Source organism: Rhincodon typus, chromosome 25 (assembly GCF_021869965.1).
Source record: "Rhincodon typus isolate 14 chromosome 25, sRhiTyp1.1, whole genome shotgun sequence".
In the NCBI taxonomy this organism is placed as follows: Eukaryota; Metazoa; Chordata; class Chondrichthyes; order Orectolobiformes; family Rhincodontidae; genus Rhincodon; species Rhincodon typus.
In genome coordinates, this window is record NC_063356.1 from 38,413,750 (window position 1) to 38,432,352 (window position 18,603).

The 18,603-nt window shown below is 42.7% G+C and overlaps 1 protein-coding gene across 3 annotated transcripts in view; it reads right to left on the reverse strand.

The window, feature by feature from the left end:
- LOC109923429 (inositol 1,4,5-triphosphate receptor associated 1-like) overlaps positions 1-18,603 on the reverse strand; it is a 79,746-nt gene that overhangs the window by 21,408 nt on the left and 39,735 nt on the right. For 2 of the 3 annotated variants that reach the window (XM_048611970.1, XM_048611969.1), the window contains exons 7-13: positions 18,000-18,027; positions 16,492-16,632; positions 15,472-15,603; positions 13,206-13,353; positions 10,826-10,875; positions 8,046-8,096; positions 335-435 (exon numbers count right to left, since the gene is read on the reverse strand). In XM_048611970.1, the coding sequence (XP_048467927.1) occupies positions 335-435; positions 8,046-8,096; positions 10,826-10,875; positions 13,206-13,353; positions 15,472-15,603; positions 16,492-16,632; positions 18,000-18,027 (651 nt within the window). The remainder of the gene's footprint in view (positions 1-334; positions 436-8,045; positions 8,097-10,825; positions 10,876-13,205; positions 13,354-15,471; positions 15,604-16,491; positions 16,633-17,999; positions 18,028-18,603) is intronic. The other variant, XM_048611971.1, reaches the window with a different exon arrangement.

The window sequence follows — 18,603 nt, forward strand, 5'->3', positions numbered from 1 at the left end:
CACACACACACACACACAAATGTGCACTCACACACACACACACACACAACACATACACACTCAGGCACACACTCACACACACTCACACTCACACACACACAAACGTGCACTCACACACACACACACGTGCGCACGCACACACACACACACAGACACAGACACAAACGTGCACTCACACACACACACCAATGTCTCAAAAAGTCAGTTTCACCAACATGTTCTCAAGGGACAATCAATGTTTGACCAATAACTGCCAACTGCCATTTGGCCAATAAGATGACAAAATATCTGGCAACCTAACAATCATTGACTTAGGTTCAAGTTGTGCTTTTACCTGTTTTGTAGTGGAACATTGTGCTTGGTGATCTTTGTACAGCTGTAATCCATCCTGCACTCTTCACTGTCAGCTGCTTTGGAGTCTGGAATATGAAAGGTCTATTGGAACAGAAGGAAGGAAAAGTCAAAGGAAAAGCAATGTGGGAATTAAGCTTTGCATTTTGCAGTATTTCTCATGAATTAAGGATGTCCCAGAGCACATGGCAGCCAATGAAACTAATCTTTGTAATATAGTCAATGGTGTATTATGGGTAATGAATTTGTGCTCCGCCAAGTAACAATGAGATAAATCATCAGACAATCTAATATTGGGATGTTGGTTGAGAGAAAAATATTCAGCAGGACATTGGGGGAATCTCCCTTGCCTTTCTGCAGAATAGTATTTTATTATCTTTTATGCCCCCAGGAGTACTGTGCTGATGTGTCACTTTTAGCTGATGTGCCCAAGTAGTGAAGCTACAACTGCTGACTCAGAATCATGAACATTATTGCTGAGTCAGCAAACACATCAAAGTCTACTGCAAGGAGTAACAAAAAAACTTAACAAGACAGCCTATTTTAATATAATTGCGTACTTCCTTATTTTAGTTGGCAGAACTTAAATAGGTTTAAAAACTTATTTGTTATCTGCTATCAGAATGGGGAGGACCATGTGGACTGGCATTTACAAACATGATGTTCAAATATCATCTACCATTGCAAAGTAAAGTCACTGCAGTTCCAGAGGAAAAAAGGGCTGCCCTCTCATTAAAGAGACACGAAGGTCAATGGCTTTAATCTGTGGGTCACCATGCCTCAGATAAGGGGTGAAACTGGGGAGACTTCCATGATGACCTCAGTCGATACAGGAATTGAACCTACGCTGATGGTGCATTGCAATCCAGCCACTGAGCTAACTGTCCCCCGCGCACTCTAATTAGAACAGAGGTTCTCAAAATGTACTCTACAGATTACTGTTGATCTGCAAGTACCCAAAGTGCAAATCACTGGTGTGCAATGTCACGACTGAGGATGTTTGATATAGGCCAGAATCCTCATCACACAACTAGAAAGCCTCCCATGTGTGCAGATTAAATCATAGAATCCCTACAGTGTGGAAGCAGGCCATCTGGTCCATTGACTCCACACAAACCTTCCAGACAGTATCCCACCCAGACCCACACTATCCCTGTAATCCCGCATTTCCCCAACACAATGGATAATTTAGCATTGTCAATCCACTTAACCTGCACATCTTTGGATTGTGGGAGGAAACCACAGGAGGAAACCCAAGCAGACACAGGGAGAACGTACAAACTCTACATAGACAGTTCCCCAAGGGTGGAATTGAACCAGGGTCCTGAGCACTGTGAGCGCTAACCACTGAGCCACTGTGCCACTCCCAATCACCATAAGCATGAATGACATCAAAGTGATTTTTTTGATGAGATTTATGTTATAGTTGATTTAGTTTGATTGATATGGATGTAAGTAGGTAATATCAGTTTCTGCAAAGATTATTTTAATGACTTTATAACATAAATGAGAAAAGTTTCAAATAAACATGCTCTCTTGTAGTTATAGTGTTTATGTTGTGGAAACATCTACATTTTTGTTGCTGTATCAATTAATAATCAACTTACTGTAATTAATATTAGAAAATGAATGCACATAATTCATTACATTGAGCAGCAAAAACAGCAGTGAAATATTTATAGCTGTCTTAGATCGCTATTAATTCTGATTTTTTACATTGAGATGCAAAAGCAGGTGGGGTTACGACCTGTGTGTACATCTTCTCCCTTTCTTAAATGGCCTGGATGAAAAGACTTAAGAATCACCTGCAATTTGAACTAGCCTCTGGTTGCTGAGGAAGGAGATCTTAAATTTCACCAGCTGCCCTCATGGCATTTGAGCCCATAATCTTCTTGGCTCACAAGGAACATAGAAACAGGAGTTGGCCATTCAGCCCCTCGAGCTTGTTCGCCATTCAATGAGATCATGGTTGATCTGTGGCCTAACTCCATATACCTTCCAATGCCCCATATCCCTAAATACCTTTGCTTAACAAAGATTTATCTTTCTCGGATTTGAAATTAACAATTGATTCAGCACCCACTGCCATTTGTGTAAGCAAGTTCCAAATGTTGACCACCCTTTGTGTGTAAGATTGCTTCTTAATATCTCTCCTGAACAGTCTGGCCCTAATTCTCAAACTATGTCCCCCAGTTTTAGAATCACCAACCAGTGGAAATTGTTTATCTTTATCTTCCCTGGCGTTTTCCGTTAATGTCTGAAGACTTTGATCAAATCACCTCTTAATCTTCTAAATTCTAGAGAAAACAGACCTAACTTACATGATTATTTCTCATAATTTAACCCCTGAAGTTGAACATTGTGCTCCCTCCAAGGCCAATCTATCCTTCCTATGGTGCGGTGCTCAGATCTGCTCACAATACTCCAAGTGGGATGTAACCAGGGTTTTGTATAACTGCAGCATAACACCTGCATCATTGTACTCAGTCCTCTAGATATAAAGGGCAGCATAGCATTAGCTTGCTTGATTATTTCTAGCAGCTGTTCATGTCATTTTAAAGCTCTATGCACCTAGGGTGGCATGGTGGCTCGGTGGTTAGCGCTGCTACCGCACAGCACCAGGGACCCAGGTTCAATTCCAGCCTTGGGCGACTGTCTGTGTGGAGTTTGCAAATTCTCCCCGTGTCTGTGTTGGTTTCCTACCACAGTCCAAAGCCGTGCAGGTTAGGTGGATTGGCCATGCTAAACTGCCCATAGTGTTCAGGGTGTAGATTAGGTGGGTTATATGGGTCTGTGTGGGATGCTCCAAGGGTCAGTGTGGACTTGTTGGGCTGAAGGGCCTGTTTCCACACTGTGGGGATTCTATGAAGTCCTCATGTTTCTTTGGACATCCACTGTATTTAACTTCAGACCATCCAGAAAGTACCCTGTTCTAAACTTTTCCAGTCCAAAATGGATAGCCTCACAGTTGCTTACATTGGGTTTTGCGCATTCACCTAGAATACCAATATCCCTCTGTTGTTCTGTGCTATCACTGACAGTGTCTGAATGCTGCCTAATTTTGTGTCATCAGGAAATTTGGATAGCTGACTTTCTATGCCATTTATCCAAGTCATTAATAAATAATGCGAATAATTGAGGCCATAACGCAGATCCTTGTGGGGCTACTGGTCACATCCTGCCAATTTCAGTACCTACTCATTCTCCCTACTTTCTGTCACCTGCCACTCAACCAATTTCCCAGCCATTGTCAGTAATTTGCCTTTAACTCAGCAGGCATTTACTCCCCTTACATGGGACTTTCTCAAATGCCTTCTGGAAGTCCATATAAACAATACCCATAGACATTCCTCTGTCCCCTCATAATACTACAACCACACCATTATCTCAACTAGAACACCTCACCCCCTGCTTCCTGCAGGAACTCCATTCCATTCTCCCAGTTTCCCTGTCTCTATTCCATCTATTCTGATGATGCCACCTACCAATGAGGTGCTTCCAACATGTCTTCCATCTCCCCCTACCCAGCCCCCCAACCCCCTGACACCCCCTTCCCCCCATCCCTGCAGCCATGTCTTGTTTGTATCTTGTTAACTTTCCTCTCAGCAGAATGAATTTATTTTCAAAGGTAACATTTACCTCTATTTCTTATGCTCCTTCACCACCATTTAACACCACCTTTCTCTTTTGCTCTGGACACCCTCACCATTTGTTCCACTTACTCTTCCTCGCCCTCTGATCTCAGCTTAAAACATCAATTTCCAACCCCCTTCAGCTCTGTAGGACAGTCATATCCGACTCAAAATGTTAACTCTGTTTCTCTCTCCACAGATGCTGCCAGACCTGCTGAATTTCTCTAGCATTTTCTCTTTTTATCTCTGGTCACTAAGTTTGAGTACTCTCCTCTGAATTATATTGCAAGACCCTCCCAAAAAAATTACAGTTTTCATGGCAGTCGGGAGCCCTTTAAGAGCTGCAGTTCTGACTTCAGAGCCTTCCCAGCACATCACATACAGTGTTCTCAGAGTACCAACAATTTATATTAGTGATTTGTCCTTGAACTATAGGCCAGCTAAGCCTTTTGAAGCAGAGAAACAACAGATGTCCATCCAGTGCGATGGGTCCACAGTCCAGGCTTTCTTGCGTTTGAATCTTGCAGAAAACATAGGACATCATAAAACTGAGTAAACGAGATAAGCAAAGTAAGGGAATGACGAAGATAAATGAAGAAGGTGTCAAATTGAGAAGAGCAGCCGTTGGGAGATTTATCCATTGCTGATATCTCCATTTCAAACAGATTCTCAGACAGATGCAGACAATGGCAAAATGCTCAGTTGCTGACTGACATTCAGACTATACAACTGACATACGGGATGCAATGTGCCAAACACCACGAAATCGATATCCCTCCATGGAAAACTTTCTCCCAGTGTAAACTGAAACTTGTACTCCAGCCAGATGGCTCTCTGTACTCAGTGCTGAAAGCATTGTGCATTATTACAGGTTTTGAGAGATTCTAATAAGACATAGAATAATCATGACAATCACTTCCATATTCAATTCCAAGACCTAGACATAACATGCATATAAATTGCTGCTTGAGAGAGTAGAACTCTTATCTCATGACAAATATATGGCAGTATTTACACTGAGCTGACCAAAGCTTATCTAATGGCAACTACGTAACCATTGCTGATCGTCATTAAAAGCCCATCTGATTCACTAATGTCCATTAATGAAGGAAATCTGCCATTGTTACCTGGTCTGGCCTACATGTGACTCCAGATCCAAAGCAAGGTGTTCCACTCTTAAGTTAAGCGTTAACTCATCACTCTTAATGACGCCCAAGTAATGTGATAGGATAAAAATAATTCTATAACCTATGAGAGACAGAGATGAATCTATTTCCCAGATGTGGTTGTACCCACAATGGGACCAAAAGAGGTGTTGGTTATTAATTGTATATCGATCATCAATTAGGGGCCATTTTGCTTGATTGGATATAAATAGACACTGGCTGAAACTGAGGTAGGAAGTGTATTCTCGAAACATCTCAAAACGTATGTCTCCAATACTTTCCTTCACTAGAGATAGTAGGAACTGCAGATGCTGGAGAATCCGAGACAACAGAGTGCAGGGCCGGATGAACACAGCAGGCCAAGCAGCATCATAGGAGCAGAAAGGCTGAAGTTTCAGACCTAGACCCTTCATCCTTTTTCTGATGGAGTGTCTAGGCCCGAAACGTCAGCCTTTCTGCTCCTATGATGCTGCTTGGCCTGCTGTGTTCATCTAGCCCTGCACTTTCCTTCATTAACTGGCTTTCTGGACCAAAACATTGTGCTTCCCTTGAGTTTCCAGACATCATATCTAACAGATCAGTCAACCAGCATACATTAGGTTCCTGATATACTAGCTGTCAATGTCATAGATAGAGTTCAAAGGAGATTTAATTGAATGCTGCAAGGGATCAGGGATAGTTATGTGGAAAATTTGAAATGCTGGATTATGAGAGAAGATGCGATTTGATAGCGGCATTTAAAATTGTGATTTTGGTGGATTAAATGAGGATAGAATAATTCCAGTAGCAGAAAGGTCAGCAACCAGAAGACACAGATTTAAGGCGATTGGTATAAGAGCTTGAGATAACACAAGGAGACAAATTTATATAATGATTTGTGATATGAAAGGTGCCCATGAAATGGAGGTAGAAGCAGATTCAATAGTCACATCCTACAGAGAAATGGGTAAATTCTTGATGGAAAGTAACGAGAGGGTTACGGGGAAAGAGCTGCTTTAAATTAGATAACTCTTTTTGGAACAGACACAATGGGCCAAATGGTCTTCTTCCATGTTGCATTATTTTATAATTCTATGAAATGGATAGATCCTTCAAAGTTCTATTACCAGCCTCCGTCTGTGTTGTATGATGTTACCACTCCATGCCAGAGTTAGGAACTTTACCACTTGTCAGTGACCATGAACAAGAGAAGGCTTCTCACTTTCTCAGGTGCTTGCCATCCCCAACTCTATAACCATTAATTCACTGACCCCCATATGATCACTTTACACCAATAGGGTTACGTCTTCTTGCAACCACTGGCAACAATTGTGCTAGACTGCTCATTGTAGCGGGGGTGGGGCAGAGGTGATGGCAGTTTGTGTGACCCAACAAGCATTGAGTTCAATCCTCTGGAATTAAAATGTCAGTCATGATCCTTGTTATCTCCAGCACAGGCGTTACGAGTGGTATCCAAGTGGCTGCCTACAGGGCAAACCTTAATTCTTTGTCCTATTTCCCTACATCAGGGGAGTCTACAATTGGAGCCTGTAGCCTCGATCCCCTGGCACATGGCCTGAGGACCACAATTCTGTTTGTGTTTTTTTCCTATTATCTGTTTGTGTTTAAATTCTGATTTTGATTTCTGATTCCTGATTGTGCTTTCTGGACCTAGATGGATTGTTGTTAACGCCTATCTTAACAAAGAAGATAAGGTAGCACGAGATCTATTCACTTTAAATGGGAAATGGATTTCCACTTTATATGATTCAGGATGATGGCAGAGTAGGATTCCTGAGCCAGGGCTTGTCCACTCCAACTGCTTTTCTTTCTTCTATTTTTTTGTTTTTTTTCCCTCAGTTTTTTGGTTTGTTTTCTTTCACCTTACTTTCTGGACAGAGCTTGATTGTGGAGGCAGCAGTGATGGTAGCGGCTGTGGGCCAAGAATGAGTCTTTGGCAATGTGGTTGGTGCAAAGTTGGCTTTTCCGAGACCGGGATGCATGGAAATGGCCTGAGGGCTCGGTGTTGTACTGGATCGGGATTCTGGTGAGCTGCGGCGAGGCAGCTGGTGAGCCCAGATGGCAGTCGGCGGCCAGACAGCGTCGTGGAGGAATGCGTGCGTGGGGAGACCGATTCACACGGGGTGGGGGGGATGATCAAGCCCAGCGCACGTGAGAGATTGAGCCCTCATGGTGAACCCCAGCATAGAGTGTCTGTAGTGCCATGGCTACAGAAGGACTGTAATTCTTTGATTTTTCTATTTCATACTAAGAAGGACTGTAATGTTTAACTTGTCACTTATTTCTTTATTTATTTACTTTGTACCTAATATTTTGTACCTGGGTACCTTTGTAACCTAAGATGGCACCAGGAATAGCAACTTTGTAAACTTTTCCTGTATCACTGTACTTGAATACACATGACAATAAACTTATTTCTAATTCTAATTCTAATATGACTCTCCACTCCCAAGGTCCACATCTATCCACTCAACGTAGACATAAAGCTTGGAAAACAATCTCCAAAATACCAAGCTGTTCACTATTTTGAGTTATCTCAACCCCATTTCTTGAAATGCTATTGTTTCCCGAGGTACAACAGCTACCTATCCATCGCCTTAGTCCCAATCTCCAGAAGCCCCTTGACTGCTTCCTGAGCAGTGCGGCATTTTCCGTTTCTCTCATCAGCCATTCATGTGGGATCAGGTTGAACCATTGCCAACCCATTCCATGGGAGAACTGACCACCAGCAGAGAGAGACAACATTCACCTCAGCATTGTGGCCTGTGAGATAAGCCCCAGACATGAAAGACCAATGTATCTGCACACTGTAATGCTCAACCTCAAAAGCTAAGTAATTAAAATAATCTAAAGCAGCTACATTACAAAAATGTGAAAAATTAGATTGTACACTTACCACGAGCTGTTTTGGAATGACAGCGATGCTCACCCTCCTGCGAGCTGTACTCTAGTAAATAAGAACAGATCAGGGTTTAGTTTAAGTGCTATTTCAGAATGGAACCATCTACTGTAACACAGGGAACAATTCACTATTACCATTCTGCATAATTCTAAGCATTGTAAGGGACAGCTTTTACCTGCCTTGACTTGTTAATACACTACAATGTAGAAATTCCCACCCACAGAATCATATCAAGATCCACAAAGCCTGCCTGAAATATATCTGACTTCCCCCCAGCTGGAATAGAAAGTTAAGGAATATAGACCTGAACCAACCCCAAGGGACCTTTACTGATTTAGAGTAGGTCCTTGATGGTACACATTGATAATGGACTTCATTACATTACAACAGAGGTTCCAGTAGTGTGTCATGCTTCAAGTCACCTGAGGGAAGATGGAGTGTGAGACCTTTATACCCTCATATTACTACATGCTATGATACAGTGATGTTGTCCTGAACAAAGGCAGGCGGACGGACTGACCATGAGACATAACAATACCGTGGATGTATCAAAATCCTGTACGTCCCTGTACAACAGCACAGTGGGACTATATCTGTACAATATAGACTGTAATGAGTCAAAAAGATAGCTCACCACCTCCTTCTCAAGGGAAACTAGGCATGGCAGGAAATGTTATCATTGCATTGATGCCCAGATATCAAGAACTAATTTGCAACAAACTCAGATATTGCATTTTTGGAAACCAGTTTTTGATTACATTCTTTTGCTGATATCATTGGAGATGGTTCAGTGAGGTTCAGGTTAACGTTCAGGAAGCAGTGAATCAAAGTGGGCACCACAGAACTGACATTTTACTCCCACCAGTCTGTGCGACCCACACAACCTGCCAGCTTTAACTACGTTGAGATCCCTGATGCAAACGGATACCCTAAGGCGTTGAGAGAGAGGGAGAATGTTGGAAATGAGTTTCTTCCACCACTGAGCACTGACCAGAGATGTAGGGTTAAATTGCTGCCATTCTGCAAGCTCAGAGTTGGATATCCTGCAGCATCACCATCACACATTGTCCTGGCTAGTCCTACACTGAGAGAGAACAGTTTTGTACAGAAATTACAGACTGTTCTGTGGCATGTTGCAATTTACATTGAATACAAAACTATGCTCAATGATAGCATTGTAAAGACTGACATAATTTACTTTTTATTTAAATATTTATAAACATTCTTGCATAAATGTATTTTCCAGAGATTTGTTTCTCCTTAGCAGCTGAGGGCTTTTAGCTTCTTTTAGCATCTTGCAGGAAATGGCCAGGCAGAATGTGGAGGTGCAGAGTTTTGTGGACGGTAAGAGCAGGGAGATGAAATTTGATCTCGACACTCTGGATTATATACAGATCTAATGTTCAAAGGTGTCAGCGTAGCCTTCAGGCTTGGGCTGGTAAATAGCAAGTAACATTCAAACCACACAAGTGCCACGCAATAACTGTGTACAATGAAAGGATGGCATGGAAGCTCAGTGGTTAGCACTGCTGCCTCACAGCATCGGGGAACTGGGTTTGATTCCACTCTCGGGTGTGTGTCTGTGTGGAGTTTGTACATTCTCCCCGCGTTTGCATGGGTTTGCTCTGGTTTTCTCCCACAGTCCAAAGATGTGCAAGATAGGTGAATTAGCCATCAGAAATGCAGGGTTACAGAGATGGGGGAGGGGATTTGGTTGGGACGCCCTTCAGGGGGTCAGTATGGGTTGAATGGCCTACTTCCATATTGTCAGGATTCTACGTAGAGAGAATCTAACCAGCTCCAGGCGTTATCATTACAGCATCACTCTTAATCAACATCCTGTGTTCACTACTCACAAGAAACTTTACTGGACCAGCTATATAAATTCTGTGGCTACAAGAACAGCTCAGAGGCTGTGGATTCCGCAGCAAGTAACTCACCTCCTGATTTCAAAAACCTAGCAGGCGTAAGCCAATATTGTAGTGGAATGCCTAGATGAAAACAGCTCCAACAACAGTCAAGAAGTTATATTTTACCCAGAACAAAGCTGCCAACTGATCAACATTCACTTTCTGGTCCCCAGTAATTGCAATGTGTACCATTTGCAAGATGCAATACAGCAACTCACCAAGACTCCTTTGACAGACTCCTTTTATCACCCAAAACGAAAAGCGAAGTGAACACCAGGGAATATTAATGCCATAACGCCACCAAACCATGCACCACCCTGACGTGGAACTATCTCACTGTTCCTTCACTCTTCCTGTTTCTAATTCTTGGACCTCCCTTTCTAACAGCACCATGTGTATACCTGTAACAAATGGACATCAGCAATTAAAGAAGGTGGCTCGCCCCTTTCTCAAAGGAATGTAGGGATGGCGAACAAACGCTGACTGATTGCCACATCCCATCGAAAGAATTAAAAATGAAGAAACTCCAATGTAGGTGTCAACCAGGTGACGTAAACAGGAAACCCGATAGAGGTGGATGACATAATGGTACTGCATAAGCTGCGACACACTTTGCAATGTAATAACTTGGGAAAATCCTCTAAATGTCATTTCAGTGAAGTCATCAACTCATTGGATGAAAAGTTTATTAGAATCACGCAACAGTATACCAACCCAAAACAGTCTTATATGAACTAGGAGGAACAAAGGAAGATCAAATTTATCATTAACCATTGATATCATTATGAGAAATGTGATTATTTCCCCAAAAATGTACCATATTTGAGTTATCTATATGTTAATGAGGCCACTGTGTTGATTTACCTGATGCATAGCTCTCATCATTTGATGCTTAGTCTGAAAGTTGGCATCATCTGTAAGAGAGTATATTGCAATGTTTAAAAGCCTTGATGTTTTCAATTTCTCTGTGTTACTGAAGAATAAGCTTGATCCAAAATGTTGCTGCTATGCAGGAGTGCTTTACCTAAGTTAATAGTTTTGAAGGGGTTAATGTTCATGTTATATTGACTCCATTATTTCTACTGATGTTACATACAGTCTGTGGGTGAAGACAAAATATTCCGCTCTCACTTTCAAAGGGAGCAGATGTATTTGTACCAGCTCCCTAATGTCCCAGTAATTATGCTTGTCCAATTGTATCTGAACTTATTGCTATCATTCAACAAGTCTTCATGTTAGTCACTAAAGTCAGAGCCTCCTCTGTAGTTACTCTATACTGGTGTATTCCTACTACTTATCATGAGATAGGCCCAAAATAAAACAAACACAATCAGAACTGATGCCATGAATTATCTCAAAACAACCCTTACCTAGTAACACACAGTGATAGAGGTGGCAAAGACCACAAGGTGCCAGGAATGCCATCTGAGAAGGTACTACCAGGATTTGAGCTGATAGAATATCATAGGTTTGCTGTCATGATATTGGATGAGCAGCCCATCTTCCAGAAGCCAACTGCATCTTAAACATGGACTGGCATCAGGTGAGACTTTCAGAGTAATGGGTAATTGTTGATCTGTTATTAGGAAAGGTACCTGTCCACATCAGCCTCCAGGTCTGTGGTTTTTGCTTGGTCAATCATGCCATCGAGTTATTAACTTCATTACTCATGTGAGCAGACAATTGTAAGAGAAAAAAGTCCAAATATGTGACCAAGATAGCATCACCTACCATTGAGAACAACTTTGACTAAAAGGAAACTAATTTGACCTTCCATCCCCATCCCAGTCTTTATTACCCATTCCATTTAAGTATTGGTCCCAGGGCCCCCTTATGGTTTATTTACTCAGACCCTCCACTTTCTTGTACAGTTTGTATCACACTGTCCTCCTGGCCAGTCCACTGTCCACCAACCCGATATTGCAGCAAACATAACCCAGTTAGATTTCATCAGGTAGCCATGGTTATTTCCTGTGGAATTATTGCTGCCAGGCTGGATAGTATGAGCCTCTAGAATCTCAATGACTCTGCACAGGACCATTGCTAGAGATAAGACTAGACAATTAAATTGGCAGAATCTTCCCTGAGAGTCTACACATCCAGGAACTGAGGACTGCAGAATAAGGCAGGAAGGTGAGAGAAGCAAACGCAATGAGGTGCTGTCCCTCCATCAAGGGGACTATGGGAACATTAATCCCGCCTTCTTACATCATGCCATTATCTTCCCCATGGTGATCCTGGCCATGATCAAGGTACAGCGTGATGAAAATTAGGTGGTTCGATCTGTCTCGTCTCATGCCATTGCTATTTGCACGTGGAGGGTGTGGAAGGTATCACTCATGGGGGAAGGGCCTCAAGGCTGCACTGGCCAATATCCTATTGTTACACAACACCATTCCTATCCGATATCAGAAGAGAGAGGGTCACAACGGAGAATTCAGCTCAATAGGTTACACGGTCTATGTACATTCCTCCTTCAAACTTTGAAACATAGAATAGAATCCCTACAGTGTGGAGAGATAGTAGGAACTGCAGAAGAAGGGTCTAGGCCTGAAACTTCAGCTTTCCTGCTCCTCTGATGCTGCTTGGCCTGCTGCATTCATCCAGCTCTACACCTTGTTATCCCTATAATGTGGAAGCAGGTCATTCAGCCCACTGAGTCCACACAGACCCTCTGAAGAGCATCCCACCCAGACCCATCCTATCCCTGCATTTCCCAAGGCTAATCCACCTAGCCTGCACATCCCTGGACACTACGGGCAATTTAATACAGCCAATCCACCTAACCTGCACATCTTTGGACTGTGGGAGCAAACAAGAGCACCTGGAGGAAACCCACACAGACACAGGGAGAACGAGCAAACTCCATACAGACAGTCACCCGAGGCTGGAATCGAACCCAGGTCCCCAGCACTGTGAGGCAGCAGTGCTAACTGCTGACTCACAATGAATGCGTCCTCTGGTTTAAAAGACGACATTAGAATTTGAACTAGAACTAGAACTAGAAATAGAACTAGAACTAGAACTAGAACTAGAACTAGAACTAGAACTAGAACTAGATCTAGATTTTATTGTCACATGTACTCAAGTACAGGGACACAGGAGTACACGGCACCAGCTTAGATACAAGGTACCTAGACACAAAATCTTAGGTGAAGAGTAGAAAAATACAGAAATGAAGTTAGAAGTTCCAAATTACAGTCGTTTCTATTGGATGGTGCTGGATGAGAGAGACAGTCCTTACCTCTCATGTCTCCAAACTGTCGGCTCCTGGAGTTCTGCTGAATGATTTTCTTCATTTCCTGCAGTTCTGCATGTTCTTTGGCGTGTATGCTTTTCAGATTGGCCACATGTTCCATCATCACCTGCACACCCCCACTTACCCGGGCTTCCTGCAAAGGCACATCACACACATAATCCCCCTAAGCTTCCAATCGGGAATGTGACAGAGTGAGTATATGTTGGAGGCTCAAGGCTGTAATGTTGTGGCCACATCTTTGATCCAGGCTCTATATGAAGGCAGAGATAGTAGGAACTGCCGGTGCTGGAGGATTTGAGATAACAAGGTGTAGAGCTGGATGAACACAGCAGGCCAAGCAGCATCAGAGGAGCAGGAAAGCTGACATTTCGGGTCTGGACCCTTCTTCCAGCTCTATACCTTGTTATCTCTATATGAAGGCAGCTTCCCTAGGGAAAGTGTAGTATTTTTCAAGATGTGTACCATTATTCTTCTTCCAAATTCTAATTATTACACTAATTCTAATTATTATAGCACATGCTGAAACAATATGTTCTAAAGCACTAAACATTCATATCAGGAAGGGATATCGAATTGTCATGAAATAGAGAAACCATGGTCAACCTCAGAGACAATGTTCCCAACCCCCTACCTCCAGAGAGTTCAGTATTGGGCTTTGGTCCATCTTAACTCCCCACCTCAGTTGCATTGAGCTGTCTCCAACCCAAAGCCTTTGGGATGTCATGCACACTTTGGTGGAGATTTCTGTTCTCATGATCTACTGTTAATCAGCCAGGGCATTTATTTCTGAAGCAGCAACTAAAGGTCGGAATCCTGCAGAGGGGCTGTGCAACAATTTAAAAAAAAACACAATGTCACGCAGTAGATGGTCTGTAAGTAAGTGGTCTAAAATTGACAGGTCTACAAATGGGAGCCTGGTACTAGCATTGACAATAGTACAGGATGCAAATGATAGTCTGGCATATAAACTGATGGAGATGAATGCTGCAAAGACAGGAACTGAAGTTTGACCAAGCTGTTAACAAGATTCCTGAGACTGGCAATGGTACATGTCCATTAATAGGAGCCTACTGCCAATGGGGAGGCAATGGCCTAGTGGTATTATCGCTGGACTGTAAATCCAGAAACCCAGATAATGTTCTGGGGACGCAGTTTGAATCCTGCCACGGCAGATGGTGGAATTTGAATTCAATAAAAATATCTGGAATTAAGTGTGTGATGAATACTACAACTCCATTGCTGATTGTCAGGAAAAAAACCCATCTGGTTCATTAATGTCCATTAGGAAAGGAAACTGCCATCCTTACCTGGTCTGGCCTACATGTGACTCCAGACCCAGAGAAATGCGATTGACTCTTAACTGCCCTCTGGACAATTAGGGATGGGTAATAAATGCGACCTGGCCAGCAACGCATTCATCACCGTGAATGAATTAAAGTTGCGGGGGTGGAGGACAATATTGATTGTTTTAATAATGTGGCTCCAAGCAGCTGCAGATTATGATATATATTATCATATTACAATATATACCTAAGACATTGTTGAGACCACACTTGGAATATTGTGTCCAGTTTTGATCTCCTTATTTGAGAAAGGATGTGGTGGCACTGGAGACAATTCAGAGGAGCTTCATCAGGTTGATTCCAGGGATGAAAGGGCTGAGTTCAAGGAGCAGTTGAACAGCTTGAGCTTGTACTCACTGGAGTTCAGAAGAATGGAGGGGGGATCTGATTGAAGTATATAAAATGCCAAAGGGAATTGACAAGGTGGACATTGAAAAGATGTTCCCCCTTTGTGGGACAGTCTCAAACCATGGCCCATAGATATAGAGTGAGAGGAGGTAGGTTCACAACTGAGATGAGGAGAAACTACTTCTCTCAGAGAGTTGCGAATCTGTGGAACTCACTGCCCCAGAGTGCAGTGGAGGGAGAATCAAATCAACAGATTCAAGAAAGAAATAGATACATTTCTGATGAAAAGCAGGATAAAGGGCCAATGGGAGTGGGCAGGAGAGTGGAGTTGAGACCAAGATAAGATCAGCCATGACTATGTTAAATGGTGGAGCAGGCTCAAAGGGTTGGATTACCTATCCTACTCCTAATTCCTGTGCTCCTGCCTTTGTTCCTATATCTTAATACTTGAATATTGCACAAAAATTAAACACACAGATTGATGATGAGTTATAACTCCTGCAGAAACCTCAGTGAAACAGGGCACCCTCTGGTGTAATGACTGATCTACGCACACCTACCTGGTGTACTGCACCCAGTATCTCAGAGCTGTTGGTCACTTGTGTGATGGAAGCTTCCAGAACCTGAAGGTTGTACTCGAACTGTTTTAGAGTCTCCTGTCTCTGCCTGTCCGAACAAGCTGCTTTCAGTTTCTGTGTAGAATCAGCCATGACCATTAAGTTCGGAACATCACAGCAAACACTCCAGCACCTGGCTCCATTCCCCTCTGTCACTGGATGAGTCCTCCACAATGCAGGCTAATGTACTGGGGACATGAGTTCAAACCCCACCAGGGCAGATGGTGAAATTTGAATTCAATTCTTAAAAATTTGAATTAAAAGCTAGCCCAATGGAGACAATCATTGATGATTGTCATAAAAACCTGTCTGGTTTACTAACATCATTTGGGGATGGAAATCTGCCATTCTTACTTTCTCTGGCCTACATATGACTTCAGAACCATAGCAATTTTGTTGACTCTTAACTGAAATAGCCTGGCAAAGCATTCGCTTCCAAGGCAACAAGGAATAGGTATTAGAGATAACAAGGTGTAGAGCTGGATGAACACAGCAGGCCAAGCAGCATCAGAGAAGCAGGAAAGCTGATTTCGGGTCTGGACCCTTCTGGTATTAATGCTAGCCTACCTAATAACTCCCACATCCCACGAATTAATAAAAATAACTACTTCATAACCTTTGTCCTGTTCAATGGTTCAATTGCTCTGTATTTGATTGTTCTAGCTGTTAACTGATCTCTGCTTACTGTTTATGTCTCAGGGATAAGTAAGGAGACATCATGGAAGCTCCTAGAAATTGAGCTGGGAGGATGTTGCAGATGTTTACTTTATAAACTCTACAAAGTTCATGCACACTTAACAACTAGAGTGACCTCTGTATAAATAAGAGACATGAAGTATACAGCAATTTCAGGTCCTGCCTATATTTCTCCTCCATCTGCAATGTTATTTTGCATCCCTCCTGAATGAGGGTCCAATCTCCAGCATCGACAATATTGCTGTCAACTCTCCATGTCTCAATTACCTGCAGTATTATTCTGCATCCTTCCAGCTCCTTCTGGATGTTTTCCTCAGCCACATCCCGGGCTCGTTCTTCCACGTCAAGCCTTTGCTTCAACGTGAACATGTCAGATTTGAAAGCGAGAGACAGGTGGACGAATGCAGTCTGGGTCGGGGGGAGATAAAGAGAGAGAAGTCTGCAGTGTCAGAAAAAGGAATCTGAACTAAGTGGCCACTCAGCCTGCATTCGGCTTCAAATTCCTACTGTCACAGGGCTGGTCACATGGGCAGTACTCCCAGCATCGAGCACAATTCCTTCATGTGCCGTGGGAGAGGCTCCAAGTCCAGAGAGTTTCAGCACAGTGAAACAGCACTGAGTCAATGGACTATGGAAAGAAAGATCCTGTCTTTAAACAGTCTCTTTCACAACTTCAGGCTCTCCCTTTGCAGTCAGTGAAATCCTTTTCTGAAGAACAATTGCCATTGTAATATGGAAAACATGACAAGCAATTTGAGCATGGCAAGATCCCAGCAAGCAATATGATAATGACCATTATTGTTAGCTATCTGTAGCTGAGGGGTTAATACTGGCTGTGAAAGCTTTCCTACTCTTTTGTGAACAGTACCATGGGATCCTAAAGCTCAACCGTAGAGGATAGGTGGGGCCTCGATTTCACATTCCTTATTGGTTGGTAATTCATGTCAAAGGTTGGCCGTGATTTCCTCCCCAATTTATTTACCATTTTACTGCATAAATGACTATTTTTAACCTTAGTCATCGCAACATCAACAACTTGCATTTGTATCCTACGTTAAGCTCAAAAACAACATAATCTCAGAAAATCATAAATAGAAATGGTTGGGAGAATGGGAAAAGAGCTAGACGATAAGGTAGATACAGGTGGCCATAATGAATGTGTTTTGAGAAGGTAGAGGAGCATTGGGCAGGGTATCCACCAGAGTTTGGAAGAATGAGAAACGATCTCCAGAGGTCACAGAGTTGTAGGGCCATACAGCACAGAAACAGACCTTTCAGTCCAACTCGTCTGTGCCGACCAAGTTTCCCAAACTAAACTAGTCCCATTTGGCTGAGTTGGCCCATATCCTTCTAAAATCATTGAAACATGCAAGATCCTGAGAGGTCTCGACAGGGTGACTGCTGAGAGAATGTCTCTTCTGTGGGACAGACAAGAATTGGAAATCACAGTTAAATATCCCAATTGACGGCAGAGATCATGGAGTCATAAGAGTCATAGACTTGCACAGCACAGAAGCAGACTCTTTGGTCTGACTCGTCCATGCTGACCAGATATAAGGTGCCTTTACTCCACTGCCACAGCAGGAGCAATTGGCCTGAGCACCTGTTAGGCTGGAGTGAGGAGTGTGGAAAGGAATTCCCATGCACCCGTGGTCACTTACCACTGATACCAGTTAGTAGGTACATGTGGAGATGATTAGCATGCAGGATTAAGTGCTGTTGTTTTATCGTTCACTGTTGAACATTGACAGAAAACAAAAGGATGCTGAACTTACCTCGACTTCTTTCTCAGTGTAGAACTCCCTGCAAAATAAAAATATGGATCGTTTATTAGAATGGCACATTTGCCTGCCTCTGCGGTGTTTAATTTCCAACAAAAATGCTTTCCAATGTAACTTCTGTGTTAAATTCCAGGAGGAAGAAACTGCAGGCTATTATATTTAATTGTACAGAATGACTCTCGTCTGTGCATCAGCTTCTGTAACTTGTTTTTTTGAAGGCACTGGCTTCCAGCACAAAGTGAAATTTTGTAAAATGATGGTAGCAAATTTAATATGAACAATCATAACAACTTTAAAACTAAATCATACTTTATGCCAGGATTTGACCATCACGATAGCGCGGTGTAGAGACACAGTAGCCACCAAGCAACAGTCTCCATGAGGGGGTGGGGATTCATTACACCCACTAATGAAAAAAAAGCCAAATCTTCAGCCTGCAATTTTTGTCAATGCTACAACCTTCAGGGCTGATCATTGACTCAATGTGATCAATGAAAGAAATAGAACAAGAGCCCATCATAGATAATTACATTGTGTGGAGCTGGAGGAACACAGCAGGCCAGGCAGCATCAGAGGAACAGTAAAGCTGACGTTTCAG